Source organism: Python bivittatus, unplaced genomic scaffold (assembly GCF_059951505.1).
Source record: "Python bivittatus isolate LINGU-HERP-01145 unplaced genomic scaffold, Pbiv_v1 ctg000020_np1212, whole genome shotgun sequence".
Lineage (NCBI taxonomy): Eukaryota > Metazoa > Chordata > Lepidosauria > Squamata > Pythonidae > Python > Python bivittatus.
The window spans coordinates 60,476,084-60,492,761 of record NW_028277030.1 but is presented as its reverse complement, the minus strand read 5'-3'; the positions used below and the strand labels follow the sequence as shown (position 1 = coordinate 60,492,761).

The window sequence follows — 16,678 nt, the reverse complement described above, 5'->3', positions numbered from 1 at the left end:
CCCCTCAATTGCCTTGCATTTTACATTTTGAGTAAGAGACAGCATTTAATAAAACTTTATTTCTTCAGTTCTATGAAATACAGTTGACTGAGGTTAATTTGTCTATCCCCAACAAGGACGCACCTAGCATTGAAAATTGTTCTGTACACACCTAATTGTACTGGGCAAAGTGATAATATTTGAATTGGATCTCTGCAGCACTCAGGGTCACAACTGCTTGCCCCATAAGACATAAAATGGATTGTGGCTTTTACTTAACGTAGAAAAATTATGTACATAACTGTGCCAGCAGATTCCTCCTTTGCTGAGGAATTAGTGTTAATGTGCATCCCTTAAACAATCCAGTGGGTGCGCAGTGCATGGTTGGCTAACTTCCAATGAGCTCATGAGCCATTTCCCCTTCACTGGGAATCTTGATATTTAAAAAGTGGTGTCTTTAAAACAAACAACATTTAATTGGCTAGAATTGTAAGATATTTGAAAACAAAGCCTCCAAGTTTTTTAGTTTTTTCAAGTTTAGTTAAACAATCCACTAACTCATATCTTTCTAAAAATGTACTATCATAAAAGAGAGAGAGATCAGCCCACATTGGTCTTCTTTGATGCAAGCACTAGAATTCTGTGTTCTCTGAATGCTCATTAACAGCTGTGCCATTATTATTAATCATCATCATCTCTTAGCCTGTAACACAGAAACCAAGCAGCTGTCTTGTTTTATTTCAAATAACAGTGAGGAGTCTCACAGAAGTTGTCCCGCAGCTCCTAGATAAGCTCCGTATAGTAGAAGGGAAAAGGGCAGCAAACAATGTGTCGGCCAGCATCCAGAGGGTCCGAGAACTCATTGCACAGACCAGGAGTGTGGCTAACAAGGTAAAGATGCTGCAGGGGAAATTGGGAGGGTCGGAGCCAGCCAGAAGGGAAACAAGGAGCAGACAAGACCATTATACAAACAAAGTACAAGTACAATCAACAGCCCAGCAAGAGAATTGGGCTGCACACAGTCCATTACATGAGAAGGGCGAGATAAAGAAATGTAGGATTTAAACCTTGGGATGTGCATGCCTGTATGCACAGCTTCTTAGAAGCTGATCTCCATAGTTAGTAGGACTACTTGTATCTGCTACAGAACCATGTGTACTCAAGCCAAGCCCTTGACTTTCCAGAGAGAACTTTTCAAAATAGCTAGAGTTCCTAGACAGAGATTTATTGCAGTATGGTCCTACCGAAAACTCTGAGTCAGAGTCTCTGACACTTATAGCAAAGAGCCTAATGCTTCCTCTGAATCCCTTTTAATGTCAGCTTTGATATTAAATCATATATTGCCAATGGATTGCTCTGGGCATTAGCAAAAGGTTAACTGTGAAGTTACTATTCTAGTCTAAGTGGTAGAATGGCTGATATATTACTGTTATGGAAGACCTGAAGTCAAGCACAAATAGAGTGTACAAATCAACCTTTTATATTTGAGGATTTGTTTTAAAAAAACATTTAAATCTGCACATGGAAAATTATCACAGTAGTTGACTTCGGTATTTATTTATTCGTTGATTTAAGGATATATATATCCTACATGAGGTTCCACAGAACTTACAGCACAAAAGGATTTTGCTTGATATAAATGTAAATGAATGCCAATAAATAAATGGATATTTTATTCATGAAAGTGGTCTCAGTTTCATTACCATTTTGCACTAATGAATCTGAGTACATCAATATGTATACAAAGCAAGGCACTATTTTATCCACAGGACAATTGTGTCAATAGAACACTATCCAGGCCAAGTCTGAATCTAACACATTGAATGTATGTTATATTTTAACACAGTTCATAGTTTATTAATCTTTACAAATAATGTTAACATCTCGCACCCATAAAATGGTGTACTAAAATAAAAGGAAGCGTTATATTTTCTCATTTCCTCCCAAAGGATGTCTCCCAAGATAGGTCTAACCTTTCCCTTGCATATTTCAACTTACAGGTTCAAGTGTCAATGACATTTGAAGGTCACTCAGCAGTTGAAGTCAACCCTCAAATGAATGTGGAAGACTTAAAGGCTTTCACATCTTTAAGTTTGTATATGAAGTTTTCTGAACAAAATCCACAGAGGAAAAAGCCTCAAGATCAGTTTGTTCTGTATTTAGGAAGCAAAAATGTAAGTTACCTGCTACATGTATGGTGGTTTTACAAACATTACAGTTTGGGGAATTCTTTTTCATCAAAATGGCTTTAGGTGCCAGTGAGTCAGGCCCAATCCCTCAGAAGTTTACTGACAAATGTCCATCAGCCTGTCCCCAACATATATTTATATATTTTTGCAGTGGCATTCATGGGGGTCATGTCAAACAAAAACAATGGCAGTTGTGGTATCATGATTGAAAGCGCATCCCTTTTGTAGTGAATCAGTGTTGCATGCACATACAAAGAGAGGAGGCTTCAACTGCAGTGCTACAACCACCATCTTGCCTGGTTTGACTCCGCCTTTCGCAGATTCCACTGTATTCTTGAAAACCAAAACTGTCTATTACCTTCACTGTGAGTTCAGTATGCATACTGGCTAATATTACCTTTGTTTTCTATTTAACATTAACCCAGATTTTTCACTTTCTGTTTTTATTTTCAATAATGAACTCTTATAAGACTTCCTTACTTTGAGATGACAAAGTAGTGTTGCCTGCATAAGTCAAATTGTTAGTATTCTGGACTCTCATTTTGATTCCAGATCTCATCTCTTCAGTCCATTTTTACACTTTATTTGTTGTAGAAGTTAAACAGATTTGGGAAAATATGCATCCTTTTCTCATTCCGTATTCTGAACCATAGTGTTTCTCCAACCTGAGTTCTTAACAGTAGCTTCCTGTGTATTGTAAAGATTCTTCAAAAGAACCACCAGGTGTTCTGGCAAATCCAATAACCCTAACCCTTAATGTAGTCCACATTCTGGCACAATCTAACCAATCAGAGGCCTTGCTTTAGTCAATAAACCAATGGTAAACCTCCTTAAATTCTCTTCTACTATCCATGTTAACTTTCTGATCTTGTATTACTGAAACATGCCTGTTCTCTCCATGCACAGATTTTCTCATATATAGCCTTTCTCTCTCCATATTTTGCTCTACTCTTCACTGGAAGATCTTAAGCAAAATTGTACTTGTATGAGGAATTAATGCAATGGTTCAGATGCATTTTCTCTTGCATCTCTCTTCTTCACTGTAGGGGCATACACCAATCTTTTCCAGCCTCTAGTCTTCAGTTTCATTCCACATTTGTTGACTTAGAGACATTAGCGCTTAACTGCTTTCCTCCTGCTGTTTTAAACAGTTCACTGGGTATCTCATCTGTGCCTGGTGCTTTCCTATTTGACAGCTGGTCTATTGGAACCATTCCTTCTTGAATATATTGGCTCTTTACAAATGTTTCTCTCACTTTGTAAAGGGTTTTAGCATAGGTTTTCTATCTTCTTTTAATGTTATTTGCCTCTATTTAATTTCTTTGAAGATTACTCTTGAATCCTAGCTCTCAATTTTCCTATGATTTCTTTTCATAATAGCAGAGAAAATTACTGATTTGCAAACACACTAGTCTATTTCTGCTTTTTTTCAATTCCTTCAACTGTTTTCTTGCCATTCTTCAGTCTATGCAAACAACAATCATACTATCTGTTTCAGTGCAATATTGTAGCCAGCCAACACTGCATAGTATACTAAGCAGCATTTACTGCATTTCAGCTTTTAGAAACCTTCCAGCTCAGATTTAATTATGAGTATGTACTTTATGGTTTTCCATGCTTCCAAAAACTATTCAGTTATGTTCCTTGATATAAAATGTTCTCAAGACTGCATTACAAATTCAAGCAAAATAAATAGCATATGAATAATAATAATAATAATAATAATAACAACAACAACAATAATAACAACAACTGCATATCAAGAAGAGACTGGTGACACAACCAATTAACAAAGTCAAATATAATACAAAGTGAGCCAAGTGATACCCTGGAGTCACACGGTGAATCCACTATGAAATCTGAAGCGATAGAAATATATACAACCAAGCTAAACATTGGCTCAACAGCCACTGATTCAACATTTTTTCCTCTCTGATTTGATGTCACTTCCTGCTTTTTAGAAATACAGTTATGAAAAGTAGAGCATTAACATTAATATGCTTATCCACTATTCTTAGCCCCTAGTTTTACTATATTCCAGGTTTGGGCAATTTGAAGCCTTAGAATCACATGAGTCTCTGAACACTGTTTATGTGACCCTCCCAGGGCTCCCTTTAATCACAACTCCTGGAAATACATGAAAATGGTGGTAGAAACTCTAAAGTAGATTTTAACATAGTTTACAAGCAAAAGAAAAAAGCATATTTTTCCCCAAATCCATGGAGGAAAAAACTGGGCTCCACCTTTTTATCCCTTTCCTACCTATTTTGGCCCTTACCCCAACTGAAAAAGAAAAATTTAAGTGCAGTTCCTGGGTACTGTAAGCTTGCTTTTATGTCAAGGCGCAATAAATTCCTCTGACACTGAGATGTGTAGCTTGATTAGAGCCATATATTTTTGTCAAAGCTTTCCTGAGTTCAGCTTCCCTTACTCTCCACTCCATCATACTTTTTGGGGTGCTGTGTTAACCATTTCTCAGAAAGATTACAAAGCTGCAATCCAGGGTGTGATTGTATTCTCTAAGTTTTCCAATGTGAGGCAGAACTATATTAGCTAATTTGCTTTTTATTTCTTTGTAACCTTCACACGCATGTGTTATTCCTTCTCTAGGCAAAAAATTATGTGGGTCTTGCGATTAAGAATGGGAACCTGGTGTATATTTATAATTTGGGTGTCGGTGATGTGAACATACCTCTAGATTCCAAGCCAATCAGCTCTTGGCCTACACATTTCAACCTCGTTAAAATAGAGAGGTAATATGATTGCATCTGCTACTTTACTTACATGATTTTGTTATATATTCCTTATATGATTGGGTTAGAAAAACTCAAGACAAACTAAGCAAAAGTGTCTACTATGTGTACACTTGGAGAGATTACTCACAGTGTTAATTGTACTTATTAACAACCTGACAATATAGCTATCCCTGCTTATTAGAATCAGTATTCACTGCTGAATTATCATTGTTGCTTAATTATCCTTCATGTTGACTGCTTAAACAGAAGGGAGGAGAAAGAATATTTTTCTAAAAAACCCTACTGGATTTTTTAATGATTACTACATATGCTAAAGAGTTTTAAAATGAAGGGTATTCAAATCCATTATAGGTAAATAAAATCAGCAACGGAAGCATTCTTCCATTGTTCTCCTTTGAAGTATTTCAGACCATATTCCAAATTATCCTGAGATTTGATCTGCCAAAAACATAGAAAGAGTTCTTCAGGAAGGATATCAATAACGCTAGGCAAACTTTCATGGGAAAAAAATTATTCCCCATTGTTGATTGTCTCCTGAAATACACAGATGCAGAAATAGCTTTTTGTGCTGAGGAAAAAGGGGGAGCACATCTTAGGGGCATCACCTTAAATGCATGTGAGTATTTAGTGTGCCCAATTTTTGCGATTTAAAATTTAAATAACAGCCACAAAGGACCCACACAGGACTAGCATGTTGAGGCTGGGATGAGCCTTATAACTTAGATGAACATGCCCTCAGCTGGGCTGCTATTAGCCAGGAATGAAGTTTTCATTGGAATGTGGTTAAGAAAGTGCTGGGTTGTGTAGTAGACATGCAGAGAGGTTTCTGAATGGCAGAAAATATAGAGTAAATGTTTCAGAGCATTCTTTTTAAAGTATGCCTCTTTTCAAAGAATGTCTCCATCTCCTTTAGTTTTATGTCCAGCCCTACCTTGTCAACTGAAGCCTGCTTTAATCTAAATAGGTTCAGAATTTTTTAGGATTATTTTCCCCCCAAGGCTTCATTCATGTGCTTATATCTTCTAAGAAAGCCAGGGTGTTTCATTCACTTTCTACTGCTGACCATTTTAGTTTTCCAGAAAATACTCTGTGGAAGGAAGAGGGTGTAATGTATACTCCACACTTCAGAGATAATAACCAAATTATTAGGCTTATGTGAAGCCACATTGCTTGGTGGAGCTTCCTCCGGTCTGATTACTGGAATGATCGACTTCAAGGAAAGGTCACCACTTGAAAAAGCAACAGGTTCCACCCAGCTGCTTCCAACTGAGGCACCAAGAGGGCGACTTCATTGCCAGAATCTCCTTCTCTGCAAATGTACATGCATGCAATGAAGGTCAGCAAAGTGGCCACTTTGAGGTGTTGGCCACTATGCTGAACTCTGGGAGAATCACATTGCTTCAAGGAGCGTCCTTAGAGGGATGCTTTGATCAAGGTGTTTATTAAAGCAAAGTGTCCTTTTGAGGTTTGAAACAGCCCTACAAGATGCTATCTTAGATGATGATGTATAGAAATAAATTAAGATGAACCCAAACCATTACTTTTGCTAGGGAGCAGCCTACTTTTTTTTTTCCAACATTGTCATTTGCTCACTGAACACAAAATATCTTGGATACTGAACAGAGCTTTAAATGTAAGACAGGCTGCCTCTGATGATACCAAAATAATTTTTCTATCTTTGGGAAAAGCACTGCATGTTTTCAAAGAAGTAAAAAAAAAAAAAAAATAGCCGGGATTCTTCCATACAGAAGATTCAAATTACAGATTTTATTTTATTTTATTTTATTTTTGTAAATAGAATTAACTTTATGTTTTGACTTTTTCTTAAAAAACTGTTCAGCCACACTTTTATATTTAATCATTTAGTCAAAGCTATGAACAGGGGTTCCATTCTTGACTCTGCTGTTCTTCAATAGGATTGGCAAGCATGGCAAAGTATTTTTGACAATCCCTAGCCTTACCAGCACAGCTGAAGAAAAGTTTATCAATAAAGGAGAGGCTCCAGGTGATGCTTCTTTGTTGGATCTGGACCCTAAAAATACTGTTTTCTATGTTGGAGGAGTGCCTCCAGATTTTAAGGTAAGAACAATAATGGTTCTGCACATTGTCTCTGGGAACGCTCAATCTCTTTCAAGGTTGGATTAAAGCTGACACCTTTGTCATGAAACCTCTTGCAAAAAACTAGGGATCTTTAAAAGACAATTATTTAATCCTAACATTTCCCAATGGATGCCATGACAGACATTTTAGAATTGATTTCAGTTTAGCATCAGATTCATGCAACACTTTCACATAATGTTTTTATTGAGATAAGGTATAAACGAGATCTCTGCTAACAGTCTGGATGCAATCTTGCTGAGCTCTGTTGTTCATGAGACCACTTATCATGTACTGAAAGTGAAAGGAAAAAGCAAATATCTTAGTTCAGCATTATGGTAGCGGCCTTCTACTAGTCCCCAAGATTGGAGCCAGAGCCAGAGCAGTGTGATGGTTAAGATTTTGGCCTTGGACCAAGTTCAACTCCCCTCTCAGTTACAGAGCTAACTGGATGATGTGGGGTAATCTTTCTCTTTCAGTCTAACCAATCTCACCATATTTTGTGGTAATAAAAAGGAGAATCTCCCATTTATTCTGCTTTGAATCCTCTCAGGAAAGGTGGGATATCATACTAATACTAATAATGCAGTAATAATAATTTCCCATTCAAGGTTGAAAGGTAATTGGTCAAGGCTGATAACAGCATAGCTAGAATGGAAGAAGTCTGGATAACATACATTAGCACAGCTCAGAGGTTTTTAAAAAGCTTGGGTAGAAGACAGACATTTTGAACAAGACTTTGAAAAAGATTGGAACAGCTTGGCAGACAATGCAGAAAAGTGTTTAAGTCACAAACAGAGGCTTGAAAAATAGAGAAAAAGAAAGGGAAAGGGAAAGGAAAACTTATCACAACCAAGAGCATATCAATACTCCTTGTAAGGAGTTTTGCAGCTACTGCATTGAGGCTTTCCTTCCTTACCCATTTCTTTCGTAAAGGAAAATGAGAAATAAAGTGGGGGAAAATAGGAGGACAAGAAATGAAGCCAATGGAATATAAATGTTGTGGATTCTACAAGAAGAACTTCCATCTTGAAACACTGCAAAATGCTTAGTAACTAGGGAGTACACATGATGCAAAAAAGAATATTTGGGACTGAATTGGGAGGGCCCTAAATCAGTTTTGCAAGTGATAAGGAAATAATCAGTAACTGAGGGCAAAAACCATAGACCTTTATCTGTCCAGTCTAGATATGAGTGTACTATAGTATGATTGTGTTTAAGTAATTCAACAGGTAGAAGGGGAAACTGCAAAATACACTTTTGCTCACTAAACTAAAGAATGAACCTTTGACACTTACGAGATTGATCTGAATTGTGTGTCTTTCCTCTTTAAAGCTCCCTCCGAGCTTGGACTTGCCTGGCTTTATTGGCTGCTTGGAGCTTGCTACATTGAATGATGATGTCATTAGCCTGTATAATTTCAAAAACATCTACAACATTACCAGATCAGTACCTTGTATCAGGTAGGATGAACTCTGTCCATCTTTTTGTATGCATGCGGTCAAAGGGTCTCCTTGGAGTTGGGTGGCCTTAACAAATCCAATAAATAAATTAAATAAATAAATGAAAGCAATTTTACCTTGGGTATAGTGGTTTGTGATTTTGAAGTCCCCAAAGCATCTGGACAGATGAGATACTTCAAAATCACATTGATCATCCAAGTTTATGAACTTACAGCAGCTTGGGTCCAGCCATATGGTAATGCATCCAAAACATTGGCTGATCCCAACCACACAATCAAAAGCCATTTGCCTCTCACAGTAAACAAATATTAATTCAACAAAAGGCAGATGTCTGTACCAACCAATCAGAACTAATAATACATGCTGTGCTTTGGTGGGTAGGGTTGTACGATTTAATTCTTCACCAATCACTTCAAATTTCTCAAATGCAAATATGTAAAATAAAATGGGGAGGAAAGAAAGAGAGAGGCTGCACAGGTACACAAAGAAGTATGTGTGTTTGAAACCCCTTGCACAGGTTATATTTACGGTCAAGCTTAGGAGATCAAATAGAACCTTCCATATGATAGACAAGGTGTTCATTGCTCTGATTGGTTACCAACTGTCCTCAAAATTCTGTGATTGGCTCATACCCTACATAGGTTCACATAACTCTTGTCCAATAAATTTAGCTTTTGTGGGAATGGGATCATCTTTATATAGAAAATAATACAAGGAGCAGAAAATAATTTATGTTTGCTTTTTTTACTGATGGACTTTGAGTTGTGTTGATTTTGTTAGGCTGCTGGTTTTTGAAAACTTTGTTTCCCTGCTTGGCTAATTTTACTAACCTTGACTACAGTTTTGATGTTGCAATCATGTATATTTTCCTAACTGGGAAAAATATTGAAAGCAACACTGTATTATTTGAAATACAAATGCAAAAGTGTGTAGGGGGGTGTTTAAAAAAGAGCATTACACATGATTGGAAGCAAGAAATAGTGAAACCTAACCAAAAATATAGGCTAAGCTTGCTTGGGACCAAATGTCTAAAAATGTTAATACAAACAAACATGCTCAATCAATCTCATACAGATGTTATTGTGGAGAAAGAAGCATTGAAACTCAAATGACAAGTAGGGTATAAACCTAATAACATACAAAATATAAATTACAAAATATAAATTAATGTGCAAATGTATGGTCTCTTTTGGATCTTGAGATACGATAGGCCTACCCTAAATACATAAGAACTGGGTTCAGTTGTTAAGTTTAGTAATGCATGTTTTAGTATGATCTATGAACCCAGCTAAATATGGGTGACTTAAAGTAAGCCATGCTTTAGCATAATGCTTGTGGCTCCCAAAAGCTTTGGTTTACATTAATTTAAATGTTAATGAATAAACCAAATTTAGTTTTTGTCCTCCCACTGGTTTGGAGAATGTGGCCCCTGGCATATCATTCAAAGTCAAACACAGTCCTCAGCCGTGAAAAAGTTGAACAAGCTTGCCCTAGGGAGAGGTGAACCAATCATAAAGTGATTTAATGGTTGAGGGCTGGAAAAATTAACACGCATGTTAAAAAAGAGCTGAAAGGGCATTTATGTCATTTTCTCCAGTTTCCTATGTATACAAACATTGGTATGTACTTATAAACACATTTGTTTCATTTTAACATGGAGTCTATTCAAGTTATAACAATTATCATAAACAGAAGCATAAAAATACAAAAATTGGACACATATCTAAGAAAATAATAGCAAAAATGCTTTATAGTGTTACAGATAATAAAATTGCACTGTAGCTAAAAGCTCTTGGGATCTTGTTTTGCTTTTAAAACTCCCCCGATCTCATTTTCCCAATCACACGTAACAGCTCTGATAGTTAGCGTCTATCTAGAACAGGTCTTAAAATTTTGCATTTTTATAAATAAAAATATTGCTCTCTATTTTGTTGGTAAAAACAACTGTTTCTATAACAAGCTGTCAAGATCTTTGGATAAATATTAAAAGAATACTTTCTACCCCCTTTTTTTTCCAAGATAAAATGTTACTGAAAACTTAAGATGTTTTCTGACATAAGGCCCAACATAAGGCAGAAAAAATGGTTTTCAAGCCTAAGTAGTTACATAATATTGATTTTCAAATATTTGAAAAACTGCACTTAAGTGATTAAACAAACTTGTTTTCTGTTACTTCAGAGGGTAATATCCAAAGCAGCAGCTTCAAATTACTAGCATTTCAACTCAGTATGAAGGAAGATCTTTCTGAAAATATAAAGTGCTTGACAACAGAACAGAATATAGTGAAGGTGATGGTTTATATACAATGGCTTGACAGCCATCTATCAGATATGATGAAATAATGAATTTCATGCACCAACAATCATTTGGACTAGATGATCATTTTTGCCTTTTCCACCGTTATCATTCTTTGATTCTAGGAACTGTGAATGTTGTTAAAAATTGGAAAATGTTGCTCTGGCAGCAAGACTGTATAAAATAATCTCATGGCCAGATTACCACGCACCTGTATTACTTGCTTACTCACATAAACAGATGGCACTGAAAGGCACTGTTTTTATCCAAGTTCTACCAGTCTGTTATGGTGTTTTAATTCCTATGACATCGCTGCTTTACTCAGTGGGCATGCATGGATAACTTTCCCCTTCCATTAGTTAGTACACATCCCTTTCAGTTCAACATGTTTGAGACCATGGGCTATCAAAATATTATGTTAATGTTTTTAGGCATTCTTCAATGCCAACAGTGATCAGTACAATGTAAAATGATTGAAAATATAACAAAGGTATTTTCACAGGGTTAACATCAACAAAAAGTGATCCTAAAGTGAAAAACAAAATGGTGCTCCCTTTCCATTTTATCCTACCAAAAGTAGCAAGTAGTTTATGACATGCCCTGGGACTACTCAATTCTGCCCTCCAACAGGAAGGGCAGTTTGTAGCCTGGGTCATTAGTCTCAGGCTTTCTAACAGCAGGGCTGATCCTGTCCGTCCAGTAAACATTTCAGAAGTGTATCTCTTAAACCAGGGTTTCTCAACCTTGGCAACTTTAAGACAGGTAGAGTTCAACTCGCAGAATTCCCCAGCCAGTGCTGGCTGGGGAATTCTGGGAGTTGAAGTCCACCCATCTTAAAGTTGCCAAGGTTGAGAAACCCTGTCTTAAACTATACAAACAATGAATACCAGACTAGATAATCAATTGCCATTCAGGCCAACTATTTCAGTTCCCTCCATCTGAGTCTGGCTTCTATATTACATCTCCAGAGGGGAGGATGTAGAGCTTTTGATTAGCAGTTTCCTAATTTTTCTTTGGGGAACGCGGTGGCGCAGCAGCTTAATGATGCTGAAAGTTGGCCAGAAATGGTCGACGTTTAGCGGTTCGAGTCCAGCCTTCACGTTAACAGGGTGAGCTCAGGTTTCCTCCCCAGTTCCTGTCAACCCAACAGTTCGAAAACTCACATGAGTAGATAAATGGGTACTCTCACTCCGGTGGGAGGGAAAATGCTGGCGGCGCCTTGCAAAGGGAGACGGGAGCAGTTGCCGGTAAGCACGAAACCGCGCTCGCCCGAAAAAGGGCACGAAGCAACGGAAGCCCCGCCTGCTGCGCTCGCCAGCTGGGCTCTGCTCTAGGAAGGAGGCTCTGGCAAACCACTTCCGAAACACCTTGCCTTGAAAACTGCAAGGACTCGTCCAAGCAGTCACTGCAGTCGGTAACGACTGAGCGCAGATTTAAAAAAAAAAAATTTTTTTTTTTCTTTATGTCTTTTCTTCTGCATGTTAGAGATAAGCTGGCCTTTACCCAGAGCCGAGTTGTAAACTATTTCTTTGATGGTTCGGGTTATGCTTTGGCAAAGAATATTGAGAGCAGAGGAAAGTTTGGCCTTGTGACTCGTTTTGATATAGAAGTTCGAACACCAAGTGATAATGGTCTTCTCCTTCTGATGGTTAATGGAGTAAGTAAAAAGAGAAAAGAAAGAACATATCTTGACTCATGCATCCTTATCTTGTTGATTTATATTTGCTCAGCTATAGTATCAATAAATTATTTAAATTCTATTTCTGAAGAAGATCCAATTGATTATTTATTTTAAGGTCTTTGGATATTATTTTCATACCATTTTATACTGCTTTAGATTATTGTTTGTATTTGAATTTTGCCTGCCAATTGTAAATTGCTTAAAGGTTTTCACATTGGGAAGCAGTATAGTAATTAATTAATATTAATAGGTTTATCTACTGAGGAACACGGTAAAATAGAATACATATTTTTAACCTCTACAATTCCAATCTTTTCTGAAAAATCTAATGTTTGGGTTACTCAGAGTATGTTTTTCAGCCTGGAGATGCAAAATGGATACCTGTATCTACAGTATGACTTTGGCTTCAGTAATGGCCCAGTGATTCTAGAAGATTCTATGAAGAAGGCTTTGATTAATGATGCAAAGTTCCATGAGGTGAATTACCTAGCTATTTGCATTTCTGCCTAGTTTGTCCAACCACTAAAAAACATGTGGATTCCCACGGAACATTAGGGACAGAGTCATGTAGAAGGGGAATCTCAAGGTAGCTTGGAGGGTCCACACCTATAAGTGTCCAAATACAGAGAACAATCCAATACAGTCTGAATACAGAGAACAAATACTTGTCAATAAAAGAACGCTTGAATAAAGGTTCCAAAAAGAGCTTCTTTTCCCTTTTCCCCAACAAGGAATAACCACCAATAGCATTTGAACTTTAGGGAGAAAAGGAATCATTACAAGTTGTGTAGAAGAGGAAGCAAATATAGAGTTGTCAGAATTAATTTGTAGGGCGATCTTGACTCCAAACAATGAACACTGCAACACACTCTGTTAGAAGTAAAGCTGGGATGACAGCAACCATCCTTTCCCAGGCTCAAGAGAAACTTGATATTGACACACCTCAGCTGCAGCTGTTGCCCCTCTCCCACCCTCAACCATGACATATCTGTTGCCTTGGATAGTGGGAGAAAGAAGCCTATGGTTTAAAGCACTGAAGTGAGAACATATATACTATACATATATGCACACACACACAAACCCATACTTTGATTGCTGTGAACTGCAACAGACAGATCTTCTAATGTAAATGGCTTCAATCTAGTCTGCAATAAAATATCAGCTAATCTTGCTGTGTTGTGTCCATGAGCCTTCGGTCACAAATAAATAAATTACTCAGGTCCTGAGTAAATCAGTATTTGGAGAGCCAAAATTTCCAGCTGCGCCTAGAGGAAAGCTGACATAATCAACCACAACATTCCTACAAAATGGAGGGACCAAGCAAAGTCTATTATAGCGTGAATATCCACTGAAGAAATTGGCAAGCAATTGAGGTACTCCAAATAATTTCTCAGTTCATTAGAATTAGGAGACATCCACACTAACTCTTAAAAAGAACTCTTTCCCAAACCAGCAACATAAATACCAATAGATAAAATATGTGAACCTAAAACACACTTGAAGATGATAGGTGAATCCAAGATATTTTTGGTGGGTTTTATTAGCCAAAAGCAGAGTCTTGAGCTATAAAGCGAGTAATAAAAGCTGCTTATCTGATGAAAAAAATTAGAAACAAAATGCATTCAAAAGTCCAGAAGTCACTGTGTACATCTCTATTTTAAAAGGAAATGCAATACAAGAGAACGCAGCCAACCATCTCATTGCTTCCAGAGCCATAAGCGCCAGTTTGTTTGTTAAAAGGGAAGTATTAAAACTACCATCTAAGAAGGTGGATGCTAGAGCATCAAAATGCGCCCTAGAAAACGCTTTCCAATATTTGGCTGCAGTTAAAAGAATAAAGCAACAGTTCCCAGTTCTGATTCAGTCTACAGAATGTGAAATTTTCAGGCATTCTGCCTAAATTATGTAAGAGAGTCTCTCTGGCTTCTGTCATAGCTCATAGATAGTAAGAGCTCTGGTAAAAGATAATACAACAGTAATTATTCTAAAATGACCTTCATCCACCTTTAATGAAAATTGCCAATACACAGTAAAGCAACCCAACTGGAAGGAATTTTGATTCTAACTAGGAGTGCCAAGCTCTGCTTTCAGCCTTCAACATCCCAGCTTCCACGTGAAGGGCTGCATTGGAAACATGTTGCGGAGGCTTTAAAAAGGCTCTCAGAAATTAAGGTTCCACTTTCTCAAGACTGCAACCCTGGAATATGGCCTTAGTTGGGCTCTATAAAAAATGGGTTAGTGATTTTGCCACAAATACCTTTATGGTTCAAAATCATATCAAGTGGAGAAAGCACAAAATACGTAGTTGCTGCACTTGTTTGTGCCAACAGGGTTCCATAACTGAAGCAAGCCTTCTAACTTCCTGTGGCATCTAGGCTTTTAAAATGCCTAACCTGATTGAAACTGTTTTCATCAATGCTCCATCTTTATATCCTTGGCCCTTTAGCAATGAGCATAATTTTTATCTAGTGATAATTTACTAAAAGGTGAATAATAGCACAGTATTGATTAAAGGCCCTTAACGCTTTCCTAAATCCGTAGAAGACAAAGAGAGGACCACAGCATCATCAGCATAAGATTTCTCAGCTAATTTAGGGGCAAGACAGTTTAAAAGTAAGGATACAATTATACAAGCCTGTTTAATTCCTTTCCATGTCAGAATCAGATTTTAAAAATTGGCCTTGCAGGTTACATCTAATCCTCAGGTTTGTGTTCTCATGTAATTTATACATGAGCAAAGCAATTGCCTTTTTTTACTGATGAGGCCTTAGGCTTTCCCATAGGAATTGTCTTGAAACCAAATAAAACCCCATGTTGAGAGTGGATCAACCAAAGTATTAAACATGTACAAAACCAGGAAAATTATAAAGAAAAGAGCCCAGACTCCAAGAGTAGGTTTATTTCCTTCTGTTACTTTCAAACTGCAAAGATGATAGATAGTGATAGAGTTAGGATTTCGGACAACCACTAACAAAAGCCAAAGGCAAATTATACATAATGTCAGATTATATCTGCAAGAAATAGTGTTTGTATACTGTCAACCATATAGGAATGTTTAGATTATTTGTATGTGTACATGTATATATACACACACATAATAACCATCATGCTATTCTGTTTCAGGGTAAGCAATATTATGCAGAGCATGAAAACAGAGGAGGAAATAATAAGCCAAACAAGTAAAATCATGAGATAAAGGGGGGGGGAGGGAGGAATTTAGCTAAATCTAACTGGCAACACCACCATTCAGTATACCTCTCTGTACCATTCTGTCCTTGCAAACCATCCTTTCTTCCACCACATCCATCCACCACTTCATACATTGCATTTTGCTCTTTAAACTTCCCACAGCCTCTTTGAGAGTAATATCAGCTCCATTCAACAACAGGACTGGAAGAATGCAATCACTGTTTACCTGCACAATAATAAAGTTAGCAAGAGTAAATGCAAAGAAAAAAAAAAGTGTGCCTGGGAAGGAGTTTGGCAAAATAAAGACTTGAAAGGATACAAGGTGACAATGAACAACATTTGGGAACTGCAATGTGGCTTTATGCTGGGAAGGGGTATACAGAACTGCTTTTTCTTTGGAGAAAGTCAGTAAGAAATGTATGAATGTTAGAAAAAAGTTTATTGTACACTTATCAATTTAGAGAAAGCAGACACTAAAGTGAATGGGTTTGAATTATGGAATGTTTTGCATGATTGATGGTTGCTTGTTGAATGCGGTAAGAGTGGTATATGAAGAAAGTAAAACCTGCATGAGAATAAATAGAAAGCTTAACAATGGTTCAACATTGAGCAGAGTAAGGAAAGATACCTCATGTCCCCTTGGGTTTTAATATATTTATAGACAAATGCATAAAGAATTATTGTGGCAATGTTAGAGGTGTGAATGTTAGGGACATGAGCATGCTTATAATTGTATATGTAGATGACTGCAAGTTGCTGGCTGAGAATTCAAGAGATCTGAAAATCCAAGAGACTTGCAGTGAATATTAGATAGATTGTATGATGTGATAAGGAGTAGGGATCTGAAAATTAATATATCAAAGGCCGAGGTAGTTGTGTTTCACAGGGAAAATGGGGTGAAAGACTGCAAGTTATACATAAATGGTGAAGACCTACAGCAAGTAGATGAACTGTGTATCTTGACAGAAATTTTACTAAAGATGGTAAAATCGATGGAGAAATGTTAAGACATACAAATGTTGGTAGAAA

General features: G+C 37.1%; 1 protein-coding gene across 1 annotated transcript in view; it reads left to right on the top strand.

The window, feature by feature from the left end:
- The window catches only part of LAMA4 (laminin subunit alpha 4), a 106,548-nt gene that overhangs the window by 70,392 nt on the left and 19,478 nt on the right, over positions 1 to 16,678 (top strand). The window contains exons 18-24 of the mRNA XM_007432552.3: positions 731 to 870; positions 1,980 to 2,153; positions 4,779 to 4,921; positions 6,841 to 7,003; positions 8,357 to 8,484; positions 12,265 to 12,436; positions 12,806 to 12,937. Coding sequence (XP_007432614.2) covers positions 731 to 870; positions 1,980 to 2,153; positions 4,779 to 4,921; positions 6,841 to 7,003; positions 8,357 to 8,484; positions 12,265 to 12,436; positions 12,806 to 12,937 — 1,052 coding nt within the window. The remainder of the gene's footprint in view (positions 1 to 730; positions 871 to 1,979; positions 2,154 to 4,778; positions 4,922 to 6,840; positions 7,004 to 8,356; positions 8,485 to 12,264; positions 12,437 to 12,805; positions 12,938 to 16,678) is intronic.